Source organism: Puma concolor, chromosome A2, assembly GCF_028749965.1.
Source record: "Puma concolor isolate L17-30 chromosome A2, mPumCon1.1.hap2, whole genome shotgun sequence".
Classification (NCBI taxonomy): Eukaryota; Metazoa; Chordata; class Mammalia; order Carnivora; family Felidae; genus Puma; species Puma concolor.
In genome coordinates this window covers 25,559,909-25,578,274 of record NC_141668.1, presented here as the reverse complement: position 1 = coordinate 25,578,274, position 18,366 = coordinate 25,559,909, and the positions used below count along the sequence as shown (strand labels likewise).

At 49.2% G+C, this 18,366-nt stretch overlaps 3 protein-coding genes across 3 annotated transcripts in view; 1 reads left to right on the top strand and 2 right to left on the bottom strand.

The window, feature by feature from the left end:
- The window catches only part of ZNF800 (zinc finger protein 800), a 194,044-nt gene that overhangs the window by 174,345 nt on the left and 1,333 nt on the right, over window positions 1–18,366 (bottom strand). The window contains exon 2 of the mRNA XM_086691059.1: window positions 13,550–13,654. The gene's annotated coding sequence lies outside the window, so the exon portion shown is untranslated. The remainder of the gene's footprint in view (window positions 1–13,549; window positions 13,655–18,366) is intronic.
- Window positions 6,516–11,778, bottom strand: GCC1 (GRIP and coiled-coil domain containing 1). Its single transcript, XM_025929924.2, has 2 exons — window positions 10,332–11,778; window positions 6,516–9,366 (listed from the first exon to the last, which is right to left on the bottom strand). Exons 1-2 carry the CDS (start codon window positions 11,361–11,363, stop codon window positions 8,071–8,073), a joined length of 2,328 nt encoding a protein of 775 aa, XP_025785709.1. The 5' UTR covers window positions 11,364–11,778; the 3' UTR covers window positions 6,516–8,070.
- Window positions 14,886–18,295, top strand: ARF5 (ARF GTPase 5). Its single transcript, XM_086691100.1, has 6 exons — window positions 14,886–15,052; window positions 15,595–15,675; window positions 16,028–16,137; window positions 16,967–17,038; window positions 17,581–17,706; window positions 17,809–18,295. Exons 1-6 carry the CDS (start codon window positions 14,986–14,988, stop codon window positions 17,893–17,895), a joined length of 543 nt encoding a protein of 180 aa, XP_086547226.1. The 5' UTR covers window positions 14,886–14,985; the 3' UTR covers window positions 17,896–18,295.

The window sequence follows — 18,366 nt, the reverse complement described above, 5'->3', positions numbered from 1 at the left end:
GTGTCAGAATGTATGTTCTACTCTATAAGTGGGGACTGGAGGGAGGACGAATAGCCTGAGGGCCCAGAGCAAGGCCAGCCAGGGGAGCGGGGGACAGGAACTGCTAGTTCACATCCCCCATGGAGATTAGGGACACAGGCAGCCCTAAGATTCTTCATCCTCCAAACAGATGAGCAAACTGCACAGTGGGCCACAGGGATGTATCAAGCTCACAGAGCCCCTCCCCTGTCCCATCAAGGCCAGAGACTCCCAAGGACACTTGTTCTCTTGAACCAGAAGTGCCTCCCATGTGGGGACACCATCAGTAGCAGGGGGCATGAACCCTATTCCATTCTGTTTCCATCAGCACATTCTCCATTTATCTCTGTAGGGATCAGAAATGCCATCTCTCTCCCTGTCTGGGGCCAGGTCAGCCTCACCCAGTGAACATTCTGCTGTTTGTAGTTGGGTAGGAGGAGAGGAAGGAGGCCCAATACATGGGAAAGAAAGGGCAACCACTCTAAGGCCTGGAGAAGGAGCTGGGGGGAGGGGAGCAAACAGCCAACAGGAGGTACTTTTCTAATCTCTTCTCCATGTCCTCTAATTATTCCTCACCCATTTTTGCCTCCTTGATCCTCCTAGCATGCTTTTAGTAACTTTATTGAGATATAATTCACATACCAAACAATTCACCCACTTAAAGTGTACAATTCAATGGTGGTTAGGGCTTTTAGCACATGCAGAAAGCTATTCGACCATCACCACTAATTCCAGAACATTTTCATCACCCCCAAATCAACCCTTTGCTCACTAGCGGTCACTTCCCTTCTTCCCTTCCTACTCCCCAGCTGCTGGCAACCACTAATCTGTTTTCTGTCTCTATGGATTTACCTGTTCTGGACATTTCATATAAATAGAATCATACACTATGTGGCCTTCTGTGTTTGGATTCTTCCAGTGAGCATAATGTTTTCCAGGTTCTTCCACATTGTGGCATGTATCAGTACTTCATTCCTTTTTATGGTTGAATAATATTCCATTGTATAGAGAGATCACATTTTGTTTACCCAATGACCTTTGTGTCATTTCCACTTTCTGGCTATTATATGTGTTAATAGGCATTAGTGTAAAAGTTTTTGTATGGAAGTGTGTTTTCAATTCTCTTGGATGTGTATTTAGCTGTGCAACTGCTGGGTCCTGTGGTGACTCTATGTTTAATTTTTCAGGGTGATGCCAGTGACTATACCAATTATTTCACAAGAACAGAAAGTGAATTTCTCTGGGATTTAAGCCAGTGTTCTTTCGGGTTTTGATATATGTACACCTAAACCTAATTGTGACTGGTACCCTTGGCCATTAAGTCTCCAGTGGGTACATATCTATGAGTAAATGAGTACATATATATGCTTTTATTGCCAGCGTGTGGCTTGTCTGCCCAATAAGACTGGAAACAATTTGAGGATGGGGATCGTGTTCTTATCTTTCTCCATCAATCACAGAACCCAATATTGTGTCATGCCCCAAACAGAATTAATTTAAATACTTCTGGATGTCTGCATGGATGTGGGGGCTCACAACTAGGTCTAAAGAACAGATAGAAGAGAGAATCACCAGCCTTTTCCCTCTATGAAGTCATGAGAATTTCCTTTCTCCACCACCAGTCACTGAGCTGTACCTTCTAGTCTATTTTTAATTACAGGAAGCTTTATGTTTTCTGTTGAAATTTATTCGGAGAGACACTAGGTGTTGCTGGTTTCCCATGAAAAAGAATATCACTAGGAATTATCCAGTAGTACTGGAAGGCTTTATTACCAAGAAGTTAGAGAGAGTTTTGATTTTCCATTTTTGCTTTTGCTAAAATTATTTTCAGATAAAATACTTATGTGGTCGGCAGAATAATGTCCCCCCACAGATGTTCATGTTCTAATTTCCAGAGCCTGTTAGGTTACATGGCAAAGGGGAATTAAAATAGGGAGACCATCCTGGTTATTCCAATGGGCCTAATGCAATCACAAGGCCAATCAAGAGTAGAAGAGGCAGAAGAGACTATGGGAGAAAGGCACAGAGAAATGTAACATCACTGGCTTTGAAGATGGAAAAAGGGGACCATGAGAAAAGGGATACAGGCAGCCTCTAGAAGCTGGAAGAGGCAAGGAAACAGATTCTCCCTTGAGCCTCCAGAATGGGATGGAGGCCTGTGGACACCTTGATTTTACTTCAGGGAGACACCTCTCAGACTTGTGACCTCCAGAACTGGTAAATAATAATTTGTGTTATTTTGAAGTCACTAAGTTTGTGGTAATTTGTTATGGCAACAGTAGCAAATCAGTACTTATATTAATATTTTCTCCCACTTCATCCTTTTGAGAATATGACTATATTTCTTAGGGAGACAGTGGGATGGGGGAGCCAGGCTGGGGGGTGGGTGACACTTCACCAACATGTAGTTAATTTATCATTGCATTGTGTTATCTAGTGTAAAAAATGTCAGACATTAATATTAACTGCAATTTATAGTACTTTATACTTTTCCAAGAACTTGCAACGCATTGTTTGGTTTGATCATTAGAATAACTGAAAAACTACGTAAATGCATTGCTTCTTCTCTAACAGATTAAAAACAGTGAGTTGCAAAGGCCCCAGGGTCCCAAAGACAGGTGACAACAGGATCGGCATGTTGTTTTTATCTCTTTCAGGAGTGGTCCTCAGCCTTTCCTAGCTTACTCTTTCATAGAATGTGAGTCCCGGGGTGCTAGAAAGACAATGGGCTTTACTCTAAATACTAACCTCCAAAATATTTTGAGAGTGGACAGCACACCCCCGGTTAATAAAAAAGTGTATGTGTAATCTACATTTAAAAAGTAATGTTTGTAGGGGCGTCTGGGTGGCTCGGTCAGGTAAGCAGCCGTCTTTGGCTCAGGTCATGATCCCACACTATTCATGGGTTTGAGTCCTGTGTTGGGCTCTTGTGCTGACAGCTCAGAGCCTGGAGCCTGCTTCAGATTCTGTGTCTCCCTCTCTCTCTGCCCTTCCCCTGCTTGCACTTTGAATCTCTCTTTCTCTCAAAAATAAATAAACTTAAAAAAAAATTTTTTTTAATAAAAAGTAATATTTGTATAGGGGCTCCTGGGTGGCTCAGTCGGTTGAAAGTCTGACTTCAGCTCAGGTCATGATCTCAGGGTGTGTGAGTTGGAGCCCCGCATAGCACTCTCTCTGCTGTCAGCGTGGAGCCCACTTTAGATCCTCTGTCTCCTTCTCTCTGACCCTCCCCCACTCATCCTCGCTCTCTCTCATTCTCTCTCAAAAACAAATAAAACATTTTTAAAAAGTAACATTTGTACGAAGTGGTGTCAGTCTTCAGAGTCATACTCTCAAACATGAAAGGGAACATTTGGTCCCTTGTCCAGAGCCTATAGGGACAGACAAATGTACAGGGAACCAGAGAAGGTCTACCTGCTAAAGTGAAAAGACAGAGGGGCACCTGGATGGCTCAGTCGGTTGAGCATCCGGCTTCGGCTCAGGTCATGATCTCACTGTTTGTGAGTTCAAGCCCCACGTCAGGACTTGTGTTGACAGCTCAGAGCCTAGAGCCTGCTTCGGATTCTGTGTCCCCCTCTCTCTCTGCCCCACCCCTGCTTGTGCTCTGTCTCTGTCTTTCAAAAATGAATAAACATAAAAAAAATTTTTTAAGTGAAAAGAGAGTTTGCCATGTTAGGTGGGTCATTAGCCCCTTGATGGCTTTTGCTTTTGGGGGCTCCCTGCACTGTGGGTTGTCAGAACCTTTGACATTTGGGTTATCCAGGAGATCAGGGTCCCAGGAAAAACAGGCCGTCACTACCCAAACTCACATAAAACTGAGTTGTAACACACAAGCCCAATTCATGATTTTCGGGGTGAAAGGGCTCCGTTGCGGGGCTAGAATGAGGCTTCTAAGAAATTAGAAGACAGTCACTTGCCAGTGCAGAGAGGGTGACCCTTCTCCCCTGCCTCCAGAAACACAGCCCCCTAAATTTCTCAGCGAGCCACACATTTCCAGTATTTCCCCGTTGCCCTCTGCTGGGACACAGAACAGATAGAGACCGGGCCACACGTGTTTAAATCCTGAGTCTGTCATTACTAGCCCTGGGCCTTTGGCAATTCATTTTATTTTGCCAAGCCTCCATGCCCTCATTTGCAAAATAGATATGCTTCACAAGATTGTTGTGGTAATTAAGTAAAGTAATGTAGGAAAATGCTAGCAGTCTGCTTTGTAGCAGGCAGTCCACAAAAGGCCATTGTTATTTATTTTTGCTTACAGCAACATTTGTGGCTAAGAATCACTAGACTCAAATCCAGAGAGCTCAGTCTAACTTCCATTCTGCCACCTAAATACTCTTGGGAAAAAAGAATCTAACACGGTTTAGAACCTACTTTGTTTTGGGTACGTACTATGCTGGTTCTTTACTTACTTAATTTTTCTCTAAGATGAGGAAAAAACCCTGAAAAGGTATTATTATCCCCATGTTAAGAAAATTAAGTTCAGGAAGATTAATTTATTAAGGTCACAGAACCGGCAGGAGATTGGATTGAGACTTCCACCCAGAATGTGTGAACCTAGTTCTTTGCTCCAAAACCATCAGCCTGAGGTAAGGCTGCCTAGCAAGGCCCCCGAAAACAGAGAGGAGGCAAAGGGGATTGAAGATGAGGTAAAGTGACACATTCGTTAGGGCTCTATTTTTAATTCCCCAAGCTGTGTCCCCAGCTTTACAAGAGGCTATAGTTGGAACCCACCAGGGCAACAGCTGGTACTCAGCCCTCCTTTTGCTTTGTTAGAGTGCTCTGAGTCCTAAATATTAGCTGTCGTCTAGAACCTGGGGAACAGGGCAGCTTTTAGGGCTTTTTATAAAGAACCAATGTTGCCTGTTTAATTCTACAGCATAGCAAATTTTCTTGGCTGCAATTTATAGCTGGAGATTATCTCTCCATTTGAACCAGCCCAGTTCAACCTAGAGGTCAGTCTCTCCATCCCTAGTAGTCATCTGTGGAGACAGGCCTTGACCCTCCCAAGTCCTGAGAAGACAGGAACACACCCAGATTAAATAGGCATTGGGTAACCTGACCTGGTTCAGGCATCCACCATTTACATTGTCTTGGACAAATTTAACATCTCAGCCACTCTCCTGATCTGTAAAATGGAGGGTAACAACACATGTGTGGCGTAACAGGGGTCAATGGCTCGACGTGGTGCTGGCAGTTGGCGAGAGTGAGCAAACACAACCCTATAGTGGCAGCTTCTCAACACAAGGCCAAGAGCCTTAGAGTACTGGGTAAGAGAGGGGGACTTACATCCAGGGCGTGATTATATGGCGATTTTTTTCCCAGAGGGGAGGTACCCAACAAGAGAAGAGGAAAAAAAAGGAAAGCAGAAAGCCTTAGAATCATCAACTTGCCTTCCTGCCCTTCTCCCTGCATCTATTCTCAGCAATCCTCCTGATTTGTGTGATAATAAATGAAAGGAAGGTTGTCTCCTTACTTTATTGACACACCTCATGCACTGATATTCTGGAACTGAGACCAAGAGAAAACTCATTTTTCTCTGTATCTGATCTCAGTTCTTTTTCTCTCTCCCTTTCCTTAGAGTATCTAGCACCAGAAAACCAGTCAAGTAATTGGAAAACATATTTGGGAGGAAAATGTGGGAAGACAATGAACTTCTTCTTAAGGGTAGGAAGGGAGCAAGCTTTTTCCATTTCAGTTGGGAGCATTCACAGGCTTATGAATATTAATACTTTAAAAATTATTAATCAGAGGGGCGCCTGGGTGGCTCAGTTGGTTAAGCGTCCGACTTCTGCTCAGGTCATGATCTCACGGTTCGTTGAGTTCGAGCCTCGCATCAGGCTCTGTGCTGACAGCTCAGAGCCTGGACCATGCTTCAGATTCTCTTCAGAGGATCTCCAGATCCTCTCTCTCTGACCCACACTACTGTGCTCTGTCTCTCAAAAATGAATAAACATTAAAAAATTATTTTTTATTAATCAAAACTTGACTTCTTTCCCCATGTGGTATCTACTCAAAAGTCAAAAGCCCCAGAATTACTAGTCCTAGGAAAGCAGCTGGGACTATGGATCTTTCTATGCTGTCCAAAACCACCAGAGAAAGCAACCAGAATATAGGCTACATTTAAGGGGATCAATTAAAAGATGACAATGATGATTTACTTTAGCTTGCAATCCTGAGAAACGTTCCCAGGATACCATGAACCCTAACTTGAAGCATAATAAAGCGTTCAATAAACGGATTAACTCTAAAAAGTTTCAAGCAGTAATTATGGAAGTTTTAAGCCTGCCCACTAAACCCATGAAAAAGCTTTTTCCAGTGTGGCTGCTTACACACAAACACCCATAATTCCAGGCTAAAAAATGTGTTTTGTAATTGAGGTAAAGCATGGAGACATGTTATTTCCATCCTTTTCATTCACTATTTACATTCACTCTGTGTGTGTGTGTGTGTGTGTGTGTGTGTGTGTGTGTGTGTGTACCATTAAGAAAGCACACAGGTCAGGTTGTTCAGATTTAATGATTCCACAGTTTATCACTTGGACACATTGCATGTTTCATTAAGTCTGCTGTTTGTAGATAGTGCAGGTCACCCAGCCTCCCAATCAGAACATTTCATCAAAGTCTCCTGCATCCCAAACCCTCACAAAGCAGATCTCTATGATGACATGAGAAGGATATACATTAGTCCGGTCAGTGGCAAAGCACCGGTCTTTGGGGTCCAAAGATCTCTATAACCAGCAAGAGAAGATGGGGAAAGGAAAAAATAGGGGAACTGATACTGTTTGAACCCAACTTTTCTGAGATCCCCCTTTCCAGATGCCTGAAGCCCCCTTTCCTGAAGTGCAGAATAAACCTACTTACACAAGACCAAATATAAAAAACTGCAGGAAGGAGGGAAAATTATAGTGACGCATGTAGGAAAGACAAGGATTGTGTACTGTAACTATATTAACCCCTAAAGGCAAAATACCCTGGTGACAGTAACCCATGAACACCCTAGCTGCAGGGACATGGAGATTTAGCCAGAATGCTATCCACGGGGCAGCAAGCACTCCAGGCCCTTGGCTGAATTTCCACCACTTTCCTGTGAGAGTCACAGCAATCTTCTGGAATCAGAAAACCCCCCTCCTCTTCCCTGTCCTATAAGGGCAGAAACAGCTGGGGAGGGGGGAGGTTGTAAATCTCTGAGCTATTTCTTTGTATCCAGACAGGGTCAGAGTTTCCCAATCTGACCACTCTCATAAGAAGCTCAGGTTTTTTTCTTAATCAAAGTTCAACGCTGAGGAAAAGACAGCAAAGTCATTCATCTCAGCCCACTCTTAGGCAGACAGGTTAAGGCAGGGTCAAATGTGAGAGACCTAACATATCCCTATCCAGGGCAAAAGCAGGCTACTCAGGAAATCCCGAAGACCGAAGTGGTGCTCAGCGCCCCCTACAGGATGGTCACAGTGATGTGTTTTGTCCAGATTAGGTCGTTATCCAGTCCCAACTAGACCAAGCCTCCCAGTTCCAGGACTGAAGAATGTGTGGATAATAGTGGACAATCTGTCACTATCCGAAACTTCTTGATCCCTCTCCAGCCTGGATTTACGTCCCCAGAAAATTGGGGCAGCGGTGGACCAGACTCAGATTGTGATGAGATGGGGAGTAAACGGCTGGTCCCGAGAGTGTTTAGAAATAACTGAACTCCCTTTGGAGTCACATTTACTCCTGGTTCTGCATTAGGAGCATAATACTCAAACAAAAAGTCTTATTTTAAAAGATTCTCACCACTTCCCCAACTTTGGCACTTCTCAACCTTCATCTCTCGCCCCCTCTTCCCCTCACAAACACACCACCCCAAGATGTTGGGACTCTTCCAGTATCTCTAGGGCCCCAGGATAATGTGGCATTAATGGCATTTGGCAGAAAAATCCCGTCCCACAATTAAGACTCTCCCATTTCAATACACAGTGAAGAAAAAAATGATAATGTAAGAGAAGAGGCAGCAGAAACCAGTCTGTCCCTTCCCACGTAAGAGGCACAGAAATTTCAGGAGTCAATGAAAATGGCATCATCTCTTGCCAGAAGGCCACCAGCTACCACTGGTTGGGAGACGCATTATCACCTGTTTCTCCTCTGGACTGAAATGCAAGATAGTCAGGATGGCCGTGAGCGTCTGCTGGCGGCCCAAGGTGTCAGGCAAGGTCAGGAAGCGGTAGATGATGTTTTTGAGGTACTCCAGGTTGGCTCCCTCCCTACTCTGGTCCCTGATATTCTTCTCGATGTGGCTCTGCAGCGCTCCAACCTCCTCGCGATGGCGCTCCCCCTCCTCCAGCAGCCGGTCCTGCAGCTGATGCACCTCGACCTCCAGCCTGTGTCTCTGCTTCCTCAGCGATGTGATCTCCACCTCCTTGCGGGCCAACTGCTCGGCATACAGGAAGAAAGTGGGCTCATTGGCCGCAGCCAGCTGCAGCGCCTGGGTCAGGCTGTCTGGGGAAGACGCGTCAGCCGGGTCCCCGGGCCCCCCGCCACCCACGGGGCTCCTGCGCCCTGGCAGCCCGCAGGACAAGGCCACAGAGCGCAGCTGCTCCAGCTCCAAGTCCTTCTCGGCCAGCACGGCCAGGGCCCGGTCCCGCTGCTTGTGCAGCTCCTCCTCCAGCTTCAGCGTGCGGTCCCGGAAGTCCAGCTGGCTGCGCTCCAGCTCCTGCCGGTGGAGGTGCTGCAGCCGGGCCAGCTCCTGCTTCCAGTCCTCAGCCTCCTGCTGGTGCTGGCGCTCGAGCTCCTCGCAGGACAGCCGCAGGGAGATATACTTCTCCTTCAGTTCCGCAAGCTGTTCCTGGGCTTCCTCCAGCTCCTTGGCCAGATTACCGTCTTTGGTGTTCTTGCTCTTGAGGACGACCTGGGCCCTCATCTTGTACCTCTCGAACTCCTCCTTCAGCTGTTTCAGCTCCTGTTGGTAGTAGAGCACAGAGGCCTTCTCCCCGTCGGCAGCCTCGGAGCTGGGCATTATCTCCAGGTCACAGAGCTTCTCCACATCCAGGGTCACCTGGCTTTTCCTGGCTGCAACCTGCAGCAGCCTCTTCAGCTTCTCCATCTTATCCTTCAGGACATTGACATCCAGACTGGACTCCTCTCCATGGCCGTCGAGAGGGGACCGGCTGGAGGCTGCCAGAGCCAGGGTCTTGTTCTCCAGGTCCAGCTGCAGAATGCGCTCCTTTAGCTTCTGGATGGCCAGCTGGTCCTTCTGCTTGGCTTTCTCATAGGTGCCCAGCAGTTCCGACACCTCGGATATTTGATTCTCCAGGGCCGCCACCCTCTGTTCTTCCACCTGAGATTGCTGGCGTAGTTGATCTTCTGCAAGGGCTGCCTGGAAAACAACGGAGCAGATGGAAACGCATCCAGAAAAGTCACAAAGCCCTACGGCAATCTTTGAGAAAGCAAGAGAAGGGAGCAAAAGGGTCATAGGATGGGAATGGCCTGGCAAGAATGGGAACCGGGGATTTTTCTGTTGATGCAGAAGCTAACCAAAGTTCCTATACCCTGCCTGGGTTCTGCTGCCAGAGATATATTCTACCAAACGGTATTTTTTTTAATATAATTTGCTGTCAAATTGGTTTCCATACAACACCCAGTGCTCATCCCAACAATAAACCAAACGGTATTAAGAACCTCTGTGTATCTGCTGTTGTTCTGCTTTAGTGCCTCCACTTTCCCCCATCATACACCAAGCTCGCACATGAAGTGTGTGACTTTTGTTTATCATCTGCTTCCCCAGATCCTACTAAGAAATCACAGGACGTTCTTTTCCTCTCCCAATATTCCCGCAGTTCAAAACTCAGTTGGATCTCTCTCTCTCTCTCTCCACACTGAAAGGAGCACTGTAAAATGGCACACCTTTCCAGAACAGGCAAATTGACCGGAAGCAATTACAAGAGGTGACTTCTGCAAAAATTCCTTTTGCCCCGCCCTATAGGCATACACCACGGACTATCCAAATATAGGCATATACCTATGGTATACACACTACCTTTCACTGCATGGCTGCCACGACACTGCTTCACAGAGCAGGGCTGGGAAGACGCCAATGCCCAGAGGTTCAGAGATGTCTGGCTCCAAACCAGCCTACACTGAGAAACCCCACATCCTGTTGGAAGCACATTCTGTGAACACCGTCAACACCACACAGAACAGATGTCCCAGGGCTCAAGGTGGAACCTTCTGAATGGCATCAAAACCTGATAGCACAGCCCCTTGGTTCTAATTACCAAAGAGGAAAATACCCTAATATTTCCCACTCCAGGCTAACTGACTAATGTTTGGAGCAATAATTACCTTCCTCATTTCCTGCTGCAACTGAGCCTGGAAATGGCTCTTCAGGAAGGCGGCCTCTTCCTGAAGCTCCTGCAGCCGAGGGTCAGGCCGATTCTTCTCATCTCGAAGAGCCTGCAGCTCACCTTTCAAGTCCTCCACCTCACGGGTCAGCTGCTTGGTCTGCAGTTCGAACCCTTCCATCTGACCAGCTGCATATGCCCGCCCCGCCAGGGCTTCTCGGGTCTCTTCTAGCCGAAGCTCCAAGTCCTGGCGCTGGGTCCTCTCCTCCTGCAGCAGTTTCTGGAGCTCACGAAGCATCAAGGCATGATCACTCTGCTCTTGGGCCCGATCATGCTGCTGGGTGATAAGCCGGGCTTTGGTTTCTGCAATCTGGTCCTGCAGCCCCTTCAATTCTCCCTCCAGACGGCCCCTCTCCTCCTCTGCCTTTTTACTGGCATCCTCTAAGTCCTGTTTCATCTTCTTCTTGTCTGCCAGGTAAGACGCTTCCATGCGAGACTTCTCCTGGGTGACTGTAGCCAAAGAGCTGGTCAAAGTAGCCAACTGAGTCTTCAGCTGGTGCAGTCGTTTGTCCACTTCCCCACCCCCAGACGGTCCATCCCCACTGCTACTGCTGACGCCACTCTCCGACCCGTTGGCCTCTTCAGACTTTGGAGGTGGTGGTCCACGAGCCAGTCTGTCATCCTCTACCCCAAACTCACCCTTGGTGCTGGTGAGACTGGCCGCAGTATCCAAGCTGGTGGCGGTCCCAGTGCTATCCTCGCTGTGAGTGGAGCATCGGTCATCTACAGAGTCAGGAAAAGTGAGGCCTGGAGGCTGGACACCTGTGAGGCCCACATCCGCCTCATGGGATACCGACAGCACCTTAATGCTGGCCTCTAGAGCCTCCTTCTCTTTCAGTAAGCTTTTATAGGCACGGACCACATCCTTGAGACGTGCCTGGTACTGGAGAAGCTGCTTCTTCTGCGTCTCAATGGTTTCCAACAGGTCCTTCTTGCTCGGTCCGCCCCCGAAATTCATCCCAAACTTCTCCATGTTCAGAACGGGTTACTCGACGTCAGCGTTCTGGCAGCTCAGAAGAGGGTCGCGAAGACCCTGGCGGGGACAGTAAACTACAAAAAGAGACTTGTCCCCACAGCCGCACGCCCGCTCCTCCTAGCTGTCCGAGACCGGATGCCGGGTACCGTGCAGCCTAGCAGAAGCGCCCGCCAGGTCCCAGGCACCGAGGGCGGGGGCGGGTCCTACCTTAGAGGCGGGGCGACGCCGGGACGAGAGCAGCACACGGCGAGGGCTCGCCTGTACTGTCTCAGAGGCTGCTCCGAGCTCCTTGCTTGCCCGGGTCACAGCAGTCCCAGACGGCCCTCAGCCCACGATCGGCCAAGAGTTTAAACCGAACGTAACCCCATCAAGACTTCCTAAGTAGGGCTGCCCGAGAACGACGCTTCCGGGTCCGCTGGAAGTGACGACACCGCGACGCATCAGGTTCCGCCCCTAGTGGGCGCGAGGTGGGTGGGGCTATTTCGCCGGGGGAGTGGGAGAGAGCCGGTTCAGAGCGTAGCTGCGCTTTGAACGCAGGGCCGCGAAGTCAAAAACTCGGGAGTGATTATGGTTTGGTGGAGTACCCTAGGATTACGATGAGCGAGAGAGAGTGGGTAACATGGCACTAAGTCCTTACCAAACACCCGGATGAGCGACGTGTCCCCGCATTTGCGGCTCAACACCTTTGTCTCTAAAGATCAACAATTAAGACTCCCTTTTAGAACACGAAAACTTCAACCCTTGACGGGACAGTTTTGGCAACTCCTAGGCATCTAGTATAATTATTAGCACCCTTCCTGAGTTCTGTTGTGTTGATTCAACAAATACATGTAGACGGCACCCTATAGCCAAGACCTCCATCCTATGTGCCAAGTATATTTCAGAACCTTCGCAAGAGTTTTGGTATTTAGCCCTTACAATTGTTCTGCTCAGTGGGTGCAAACATGAGACACAGAGGCTAAATAACATGCCCAAGGTCACACAGCTAGGAATTCTATCTATATCTGTCCAACTCTCAACATACCAAACGCTGCTCCTGGTGATTACCATGAAGAGACAAGTTTCTGCCCTCACGGATCCCCCATCTAATGAAAAACCAGAGGTGCAAACACAAGTCCTGCTCTCATGACTGTATGTTTGGGTTTATTCAAAGTGGTATGGGAGTTAGGAGGGAGGCCTGTCTAGAGGAAGAAGAGAAGGTTCTCAGGGAAAACACTTGGGTTGTTGAAGCATGTGTAGTGATCTAACTAAACATGAGGGAAACAAGCATTCCAGGCAGAGGAAAATGATTGCAAGGACTCCTAGGGCATCAGAGAGCCTGGCTCACCCAGGAAGCATTGAGAATCACTTCATGGCTGTAGCTTAGCGTGAAGGAGGTGGCAATAGATGGGGCTGGCCCAATAGATAGGTACCTAAATTAAGGCATTTTTAAATTTGTTTTAATTTTTTTAATGTTTATTTACTTTTTGAGAGAAAGAGAGAGAACAAGTAGTGGAGGGACAAAGAGGCAGAGGGAGACACAGAATCTGAAGCAGGCTCCAGGCTCTAAGCTGTCAGAGCAGAGCCACACATGGGCCTCGCACCCACAAACTCTGAGATCATTACCTGAGCCGAAGTCAGACACTCAACCGACTGAGCCACCCAGGCACCCCAAGGCATTTCAATTTTTATCTTGAGTGCTAAGACACTAAAGGATTTTAATATTGAGTAGCATCATCAAGACTTGTATGACGGGGTAAAGATACCAAGGGGCAGGAGACTGATAAGGAGGCTATTTCTGTCCTGAGGAAGAGATGATAGTGAAATAGGGCAATGACAACAGGGATGGAGAAAAAAGAGTCTAATTAAAAGAGCTAAAGATTGGGGTGCCTCAGTCAGCTAATCATCTGATTCCTGATTTCAGCTCCGGTCGAGATCTCACCATTGGTGAGATCAGGCTCTGCATCAGTCTCTGTGCTGACAATGCAGAGCCTTCTTGGGATTCTCTCTCTTCCTCTCTCTCTGCCCCTACCCCCTCATAAATAAATAAGTAAGTTCAAGATGTAAAACTGACCTGACTCAGTTCTAGTTGTGTTATTATATTGGAACTCTTTTAAATGCACTCTTCAAAGCTTGTAAAAAGCCTTCTTAGGAATGCAAGTATATGGCTAAAGAGTAAAGGAAAGTCTTAGACTCACTCCTACCTGGTACCCAAAGTGTATTCTATTTACAGACTTTTAAGGTCAGTTTGGGGCAGACCCTGGAGGTATTTTCAGACCCAATTTCTTAGTGGCCCAGATAACATCCACCTGAAACATACAGAACATACAGATAGTCTCATAATTTTAATATTCACCATCACCTCATGAGATAGGGCAGATATTGGTCTCCTTTTACAGAAAATAACAAGTTATGAGGATTGTTGAAGCCAAACCCTCAAAAGGGGGGCGCGGGGGTTGATATTTGAACTGAGACCTGGAACAATGGTACATAGTAGGCATTCAATATTTGTTGAATAGGTGAATTAATGAAGGTTCGCTGATTCTCAGCTCACCTCACCATGTCCAGTTCATAAGCAATTGATTCCAGAAGCCAACTGGCAATCCAGTTTCAAATCGCTTGTCCTTGCTCCAGTGAGCATCCTTTTAGTCCGTTCAAACCAGCAAGTATCATATTTGCTAAGCATTATTATGTGCCAGGCACTGACCCAGCCTCTCTCATAGAAGAAACTTAAATTCCTTTCCTGCTATTTCCCCTCTGTTGCTGAGTGGGGAAATTACTTCTGAAGCTCTTGGAGTCTAGGGCCACAAGAGTCTCATAAAATCCTGGATAGGTGTGCATTAAAAATCCGGGTTCTCAGGTCTGTGGGAAAGTAAAGAAGCTTCAGAAAAGCTGCGTGGATCAACTGAAAGGTGTTGTGTCTGGAACCATGGAGGCGAAGGTGGAGTTCTCCAGCACGCAGGAGAAAGTTCTGCTTATTGGAAAACCAAGAAGTCCAGCTAGCACTAGGGCACCTTCTTTTTCCACCTCCGGCGCACTCCTCTCGAGATTCTAGGGTCACTTGAACCACCTGCCACGTTCAAAGCCTCTCTCTGGGCGCTGAGAGGGCCAAACAGAGGAATAGGATACTTGCACCGACCTTCCGCTCCCCTCGGAGGGTGGTGCATACAGTCGATAATGCTAATTCGCAAAAGCTACACCGGAGCGCAGGGTGGGCTGGACGCGACAAACCAAAGCCGAAAGGCCGGCCACTTAAGCTAGGGGTCGGGGGCCGTGTGGAGCACTGTAGACTTTCCTCGACCCCGCTCGGGCTGCCATGAAGCAGCCATAGACCTGCCAGCGCTCTTGAAACGGAGAGACCCAGACCCTTCACTCTTTAAAGCCGGCGCCGGATTCAGCAAGGATGCGGAGACTCGCTTAGCTTCAGAATTTGCCGGAGAGGTAGCCTGGGGGTGGGGAAGGGGCGGGGAGGGGGCGGGGCCCTGGCGGGGGCGGGCCCGCGATGACGTAGGGCGGACCGGGACGCGCGGAGGCGGCGGCGGAGCCTCCTCCTTCTGCTGCTGCGCCCCATCCCCCAGCAGCCGGCCGGTTCCAGCCCGCACCCCGCGTCCGTGCCCGCACCCCCTCCCCCGGCCCCGCCATGGGCCTCACCGTGTCCGCGCTCTTTTCGCGGATCTTCGGGAAGAAGCAGATGCGGATCCTCATGGGTGAGGCAGATCAAGCGCGCGCGGCCCGGACCGGAGCGTCGGCCCCCGCGGAGTCCTCCCGCCCCCGCATCCCTCCGATCCCGGCTCAGTCTGGTCTCTGACCCTGAGTCACCCACCTCCTAACCACCCCCACCCCCCGCCGGGGTCACTGTTCTCGGGCGGCTTGCGGTCTGCAGCGCCGACCCCGGGGCCTGGGCTTGGGAGCTGCGGGCCTGGGTGGGGTGAAGCTCCCTACGCCCCAGCCCGGCTGGTAAGAAGGGAGGATTCCGCCCTTGGAGACGACTTTTAAAAGGAGCGTGGCCCTCCTCTTATGCCCTTTACCCACTAGCCCTCTTCAGCCCCTCGCCCGCTTTGGGGCTGGAGTTGGTGTTCACCATCAATCAGACCGCCCTCAAGGCCTCGAAGGCAGATAACAGCGCGCACCTGCAGGCGCAGGGGCTCTCCGCCCCCGTCTCCATCGGCTGTCCTGGCCTCTCCCCTTCCCTGGTCTCTAGAGGGCTCCCTCGCTCCCGTCTCCAGCCCTCTGCCCCTCTCCTTTGCAGTTGGCTTGGATGCAGCTGGCAAGACCACAATCCTGTACAAACTGAAGTTGGGGGAGATTGTCACCACCATCCCCACCATAGGTGAGTTCTGAGGCGAGCCTGGGAGGAGCGGGAGGCTGGCGGCAGGCCTTCTCTGGGTCTGCTCGCGATTCTGCCTGAGGCCCTTATCTCTGTGCAGGGGCTGACCCTGACACTAGACACGGCTACCTGAGAAGTGGGTCACAGTTACCTTTACTTGCTGGATAGTGCCGAGGCTGGGTGAATGTGACCTAGCCCCACCTGGTCTGTGGACTGCAGGTCCTCTGGGGTTCTGTTCCCAGCAGACTTGATCGTTTCCTGGTTTTAGGTCTCTGATGACTCTACATAGATTTAGTGAGTTCCTTTCTTTCAGGACTTTGTTTTCATTTTTTTTTTTTTTCCCAATTATCTCCAGGCTTCAATGTGGAAACAGTGGAATACAAGAACATTTGTTTCACAGTCTGGGACGTGGGAGGCCAGGACAAGATTCGGCCTCTGTGGCGACACTACTTCCAGAACACTCAGGTGGGGATGGGGCTCTCCAACCCCACGAGAAAAGGTGTTAGGACTGCAAAGACTGAGATGTTGGCCTAGGCTGGGCCCCCAAGCCAGGAAAAAAACCCTTCACCTCCTTCTGTCTGTGTTTGTAGGCTTGCCTCTACTTGTCCTTCAGAACTGGCATTATTAGTCTTCTGAGACTTAGCCACCATACACTCTCCTGACAAGCAGGGTTCTGGGTCCATCCTGTCTTATTTACTTTTTTTTTTTTTTAAGTTTATTTATTTATTTTGAGAGAGAGAATCCCAAGCAGGACCCGTGCTGTCAGTGCAGAGCCAGACAAGGGGCTCAAACTCAGGAGCGGTGAGATCATGACCTAAGCAGAAATCAAGAGTGGACATTTAACTAACTAAGCTACCCTGGTGCCCCTATTTATTTTATTTTATTTTATTTTATTTTATTTTATTTTATTTTATTTTATTTTATTTTATTTTATTTTATTTTATTTTATTTTTTTAAGTAAGCTTTACCCACAGTGTGGGGCTTCAGCTCAACTCCAGGATCAAGAGTCACACATACTACTGACCGAAACAGCCAGGCGCCCTCATGCTGCCTCATTTAAGTCTCATCAAGTCTTTCCCTGTTCCCTTGCACCTCTCCTAGCCACACTGCTTGCCTGAGGGCAGAGGCTGTATCCCGGGCAGGGTGTCTCCAGTTTGTGCCAGGATGTTTGCAGAGCCTTGTGAAAGTTTAGATGAGAAGGGTTTGGACACAAAGATGGGAAGAAGAAAGCCAGACTAGGGTATGTCCCAGGTGGGAGTAATTGCTTGCCCTTTCTTTCTTCCTTCCCACCCAGGGCCTCATCTTCGTAGTGGACAGTAATGACCGAGAGCGGGTCCAGGAATCTGCTGATGAGCTCCAGAAGATGGTGAGCCCCCAGAGCACTGGGAACTGATCCCTGGTTTGGAGGCAGAGCTCTGAGATCTCTGTGCCAGTGTGAAAGTCAGGAAATGCCTCACAGGCCTTGAAAGTGTTTCTCTTTGTGACACCGACACAAGGAGTATCTCACCCTGTTTTGAATTTGAGTCAGGTGAAAAGTATAGGACTGACTTTTTCCTTGTCAGGAAACTGATTTCTTACAGCTTCGCCTCTGAGAAGTTGGCAGGGAAAGGAGGATTATATGTCGCGGAGAGAAACTTCATCTTACATTCTTCATTCTTGGTTTTCCATTTGGAAATGTTGTCACTTTGACTAGGGCAAGTCATTAGACAAAGGCTCTGGACTTCGGGCCAGATGGCCTCAAGCTGATTTATGACTCTGCGTCTTGTGTTCAGCAGCAGACCGCACAATATTACATTCTTCCCCACAAATATGCTGGAAGGTAGAAGGGGGGGCTCCCTCCACAGCAGGGAAGAGGAAGCCTGGAGACCCTGCTAGGGCTCTAGATTCCATCCCCTTCGTCTCTCTCAGCTGCAGGAAGACGAGCTGCGGGATGCGGTGCTGCTGGTGTTTGCCAACAAGCAGGACATGCCCAATGCCATGCCCGTGAGCGAGCTGACCGACAAGCTGGGGCTGCAGCACTTGCGCAGCCGCACGGTGAGGGTCCTGCCTCTCCCAGGGGAGCCACAGGCTGGGGCCAGGAGGAAAGGTATCCCCTTGTCTTCCCTGCTACTGACCTTTCCTTCCTTCTCCCCACAGTGGTACGTCCAGGCCACCTGTGCCACCCAAGGCACAGGCCTGTATGATGGGCTGGACTGGCTGTCCCATGAGCTGTCGAAGCGCTAGCAAACCAGGGGCCGGCCCCTGCTGCCCGGAAGCTCCCGCGTGCATCCCGGGATGACCAGATTCCCGGACTCCTCAGGCAGTGCCCTTCCCTCCCACTCCTCCTCTCCCACAGACACAGGCCTCTGCTCCTGCTCCTGCCTGCATGTTCTCTCTGTCGTTGGAGCCTGGAGCCTCGCTCTCCGGGCACGGAGGGGTCCACTCTCCTGCCTGCTGGAGCCTGTGGAAGGGACCTCCAGGGCTAAGGCCCCTATTTCCAGAGGAGGAGCAGGGATCTGGGTTTACTTTTGTTTTTTCCATTTTGGGTGTACCCTTGGGGCCAGATGGGGAGGGAAGGTGAGGGCTCCGGGTGGTGCTATGATGTGGCACTGGATATTGAGTAATAAATTTGCTGTGGTTTGTACACAGTGTTGTCTGTAGCTTAGAAGCGGGGGTTTGGGGGGAGGCTGGGTTGTTGGGTACAAAGGGACAATA

Excerpts from the sequence above, each read along its gene's own strand:
- GCC1 (XM_025929924.2), bottom strand. The coding sequence starts at position 11,363 with ATGGAGAAGTTTGGGATGAATTTCGGGGGCGGACCGAGCAAGAAGGAC. Across the intron at positions 9,367-10,331 it reads TGCAGCAGGAAATGAGGAAG|GCAGCCCTTGCAGAAGATCA; the intron begins GTAATTATTGCT and ends GTTGTTTTCCAG.
- ARF5 (XM_086691100.1), top strand. The coding sequence starts at position 14,986 with ATGGGCCTCACCGTGTCCGCGCTCTTTTCGCGGATCTTCGGGAAGAAG. Across the intron at positions 15,053-15,594 it reads GCAGATGCGGATCCTCATGG|TTGGCTTGGATGCAGCTGGC; the intron begins GTGAGGCAGATC and ends TCTCCTTTGCAG. Across the intron at positions 15,676-16,027 it reads CACCACCATCCCCACCATAG|GCTTCAATGTGGAAACAGTG; the intron begins GTGAGTTCTGAG and ends AATTATCTCCAG.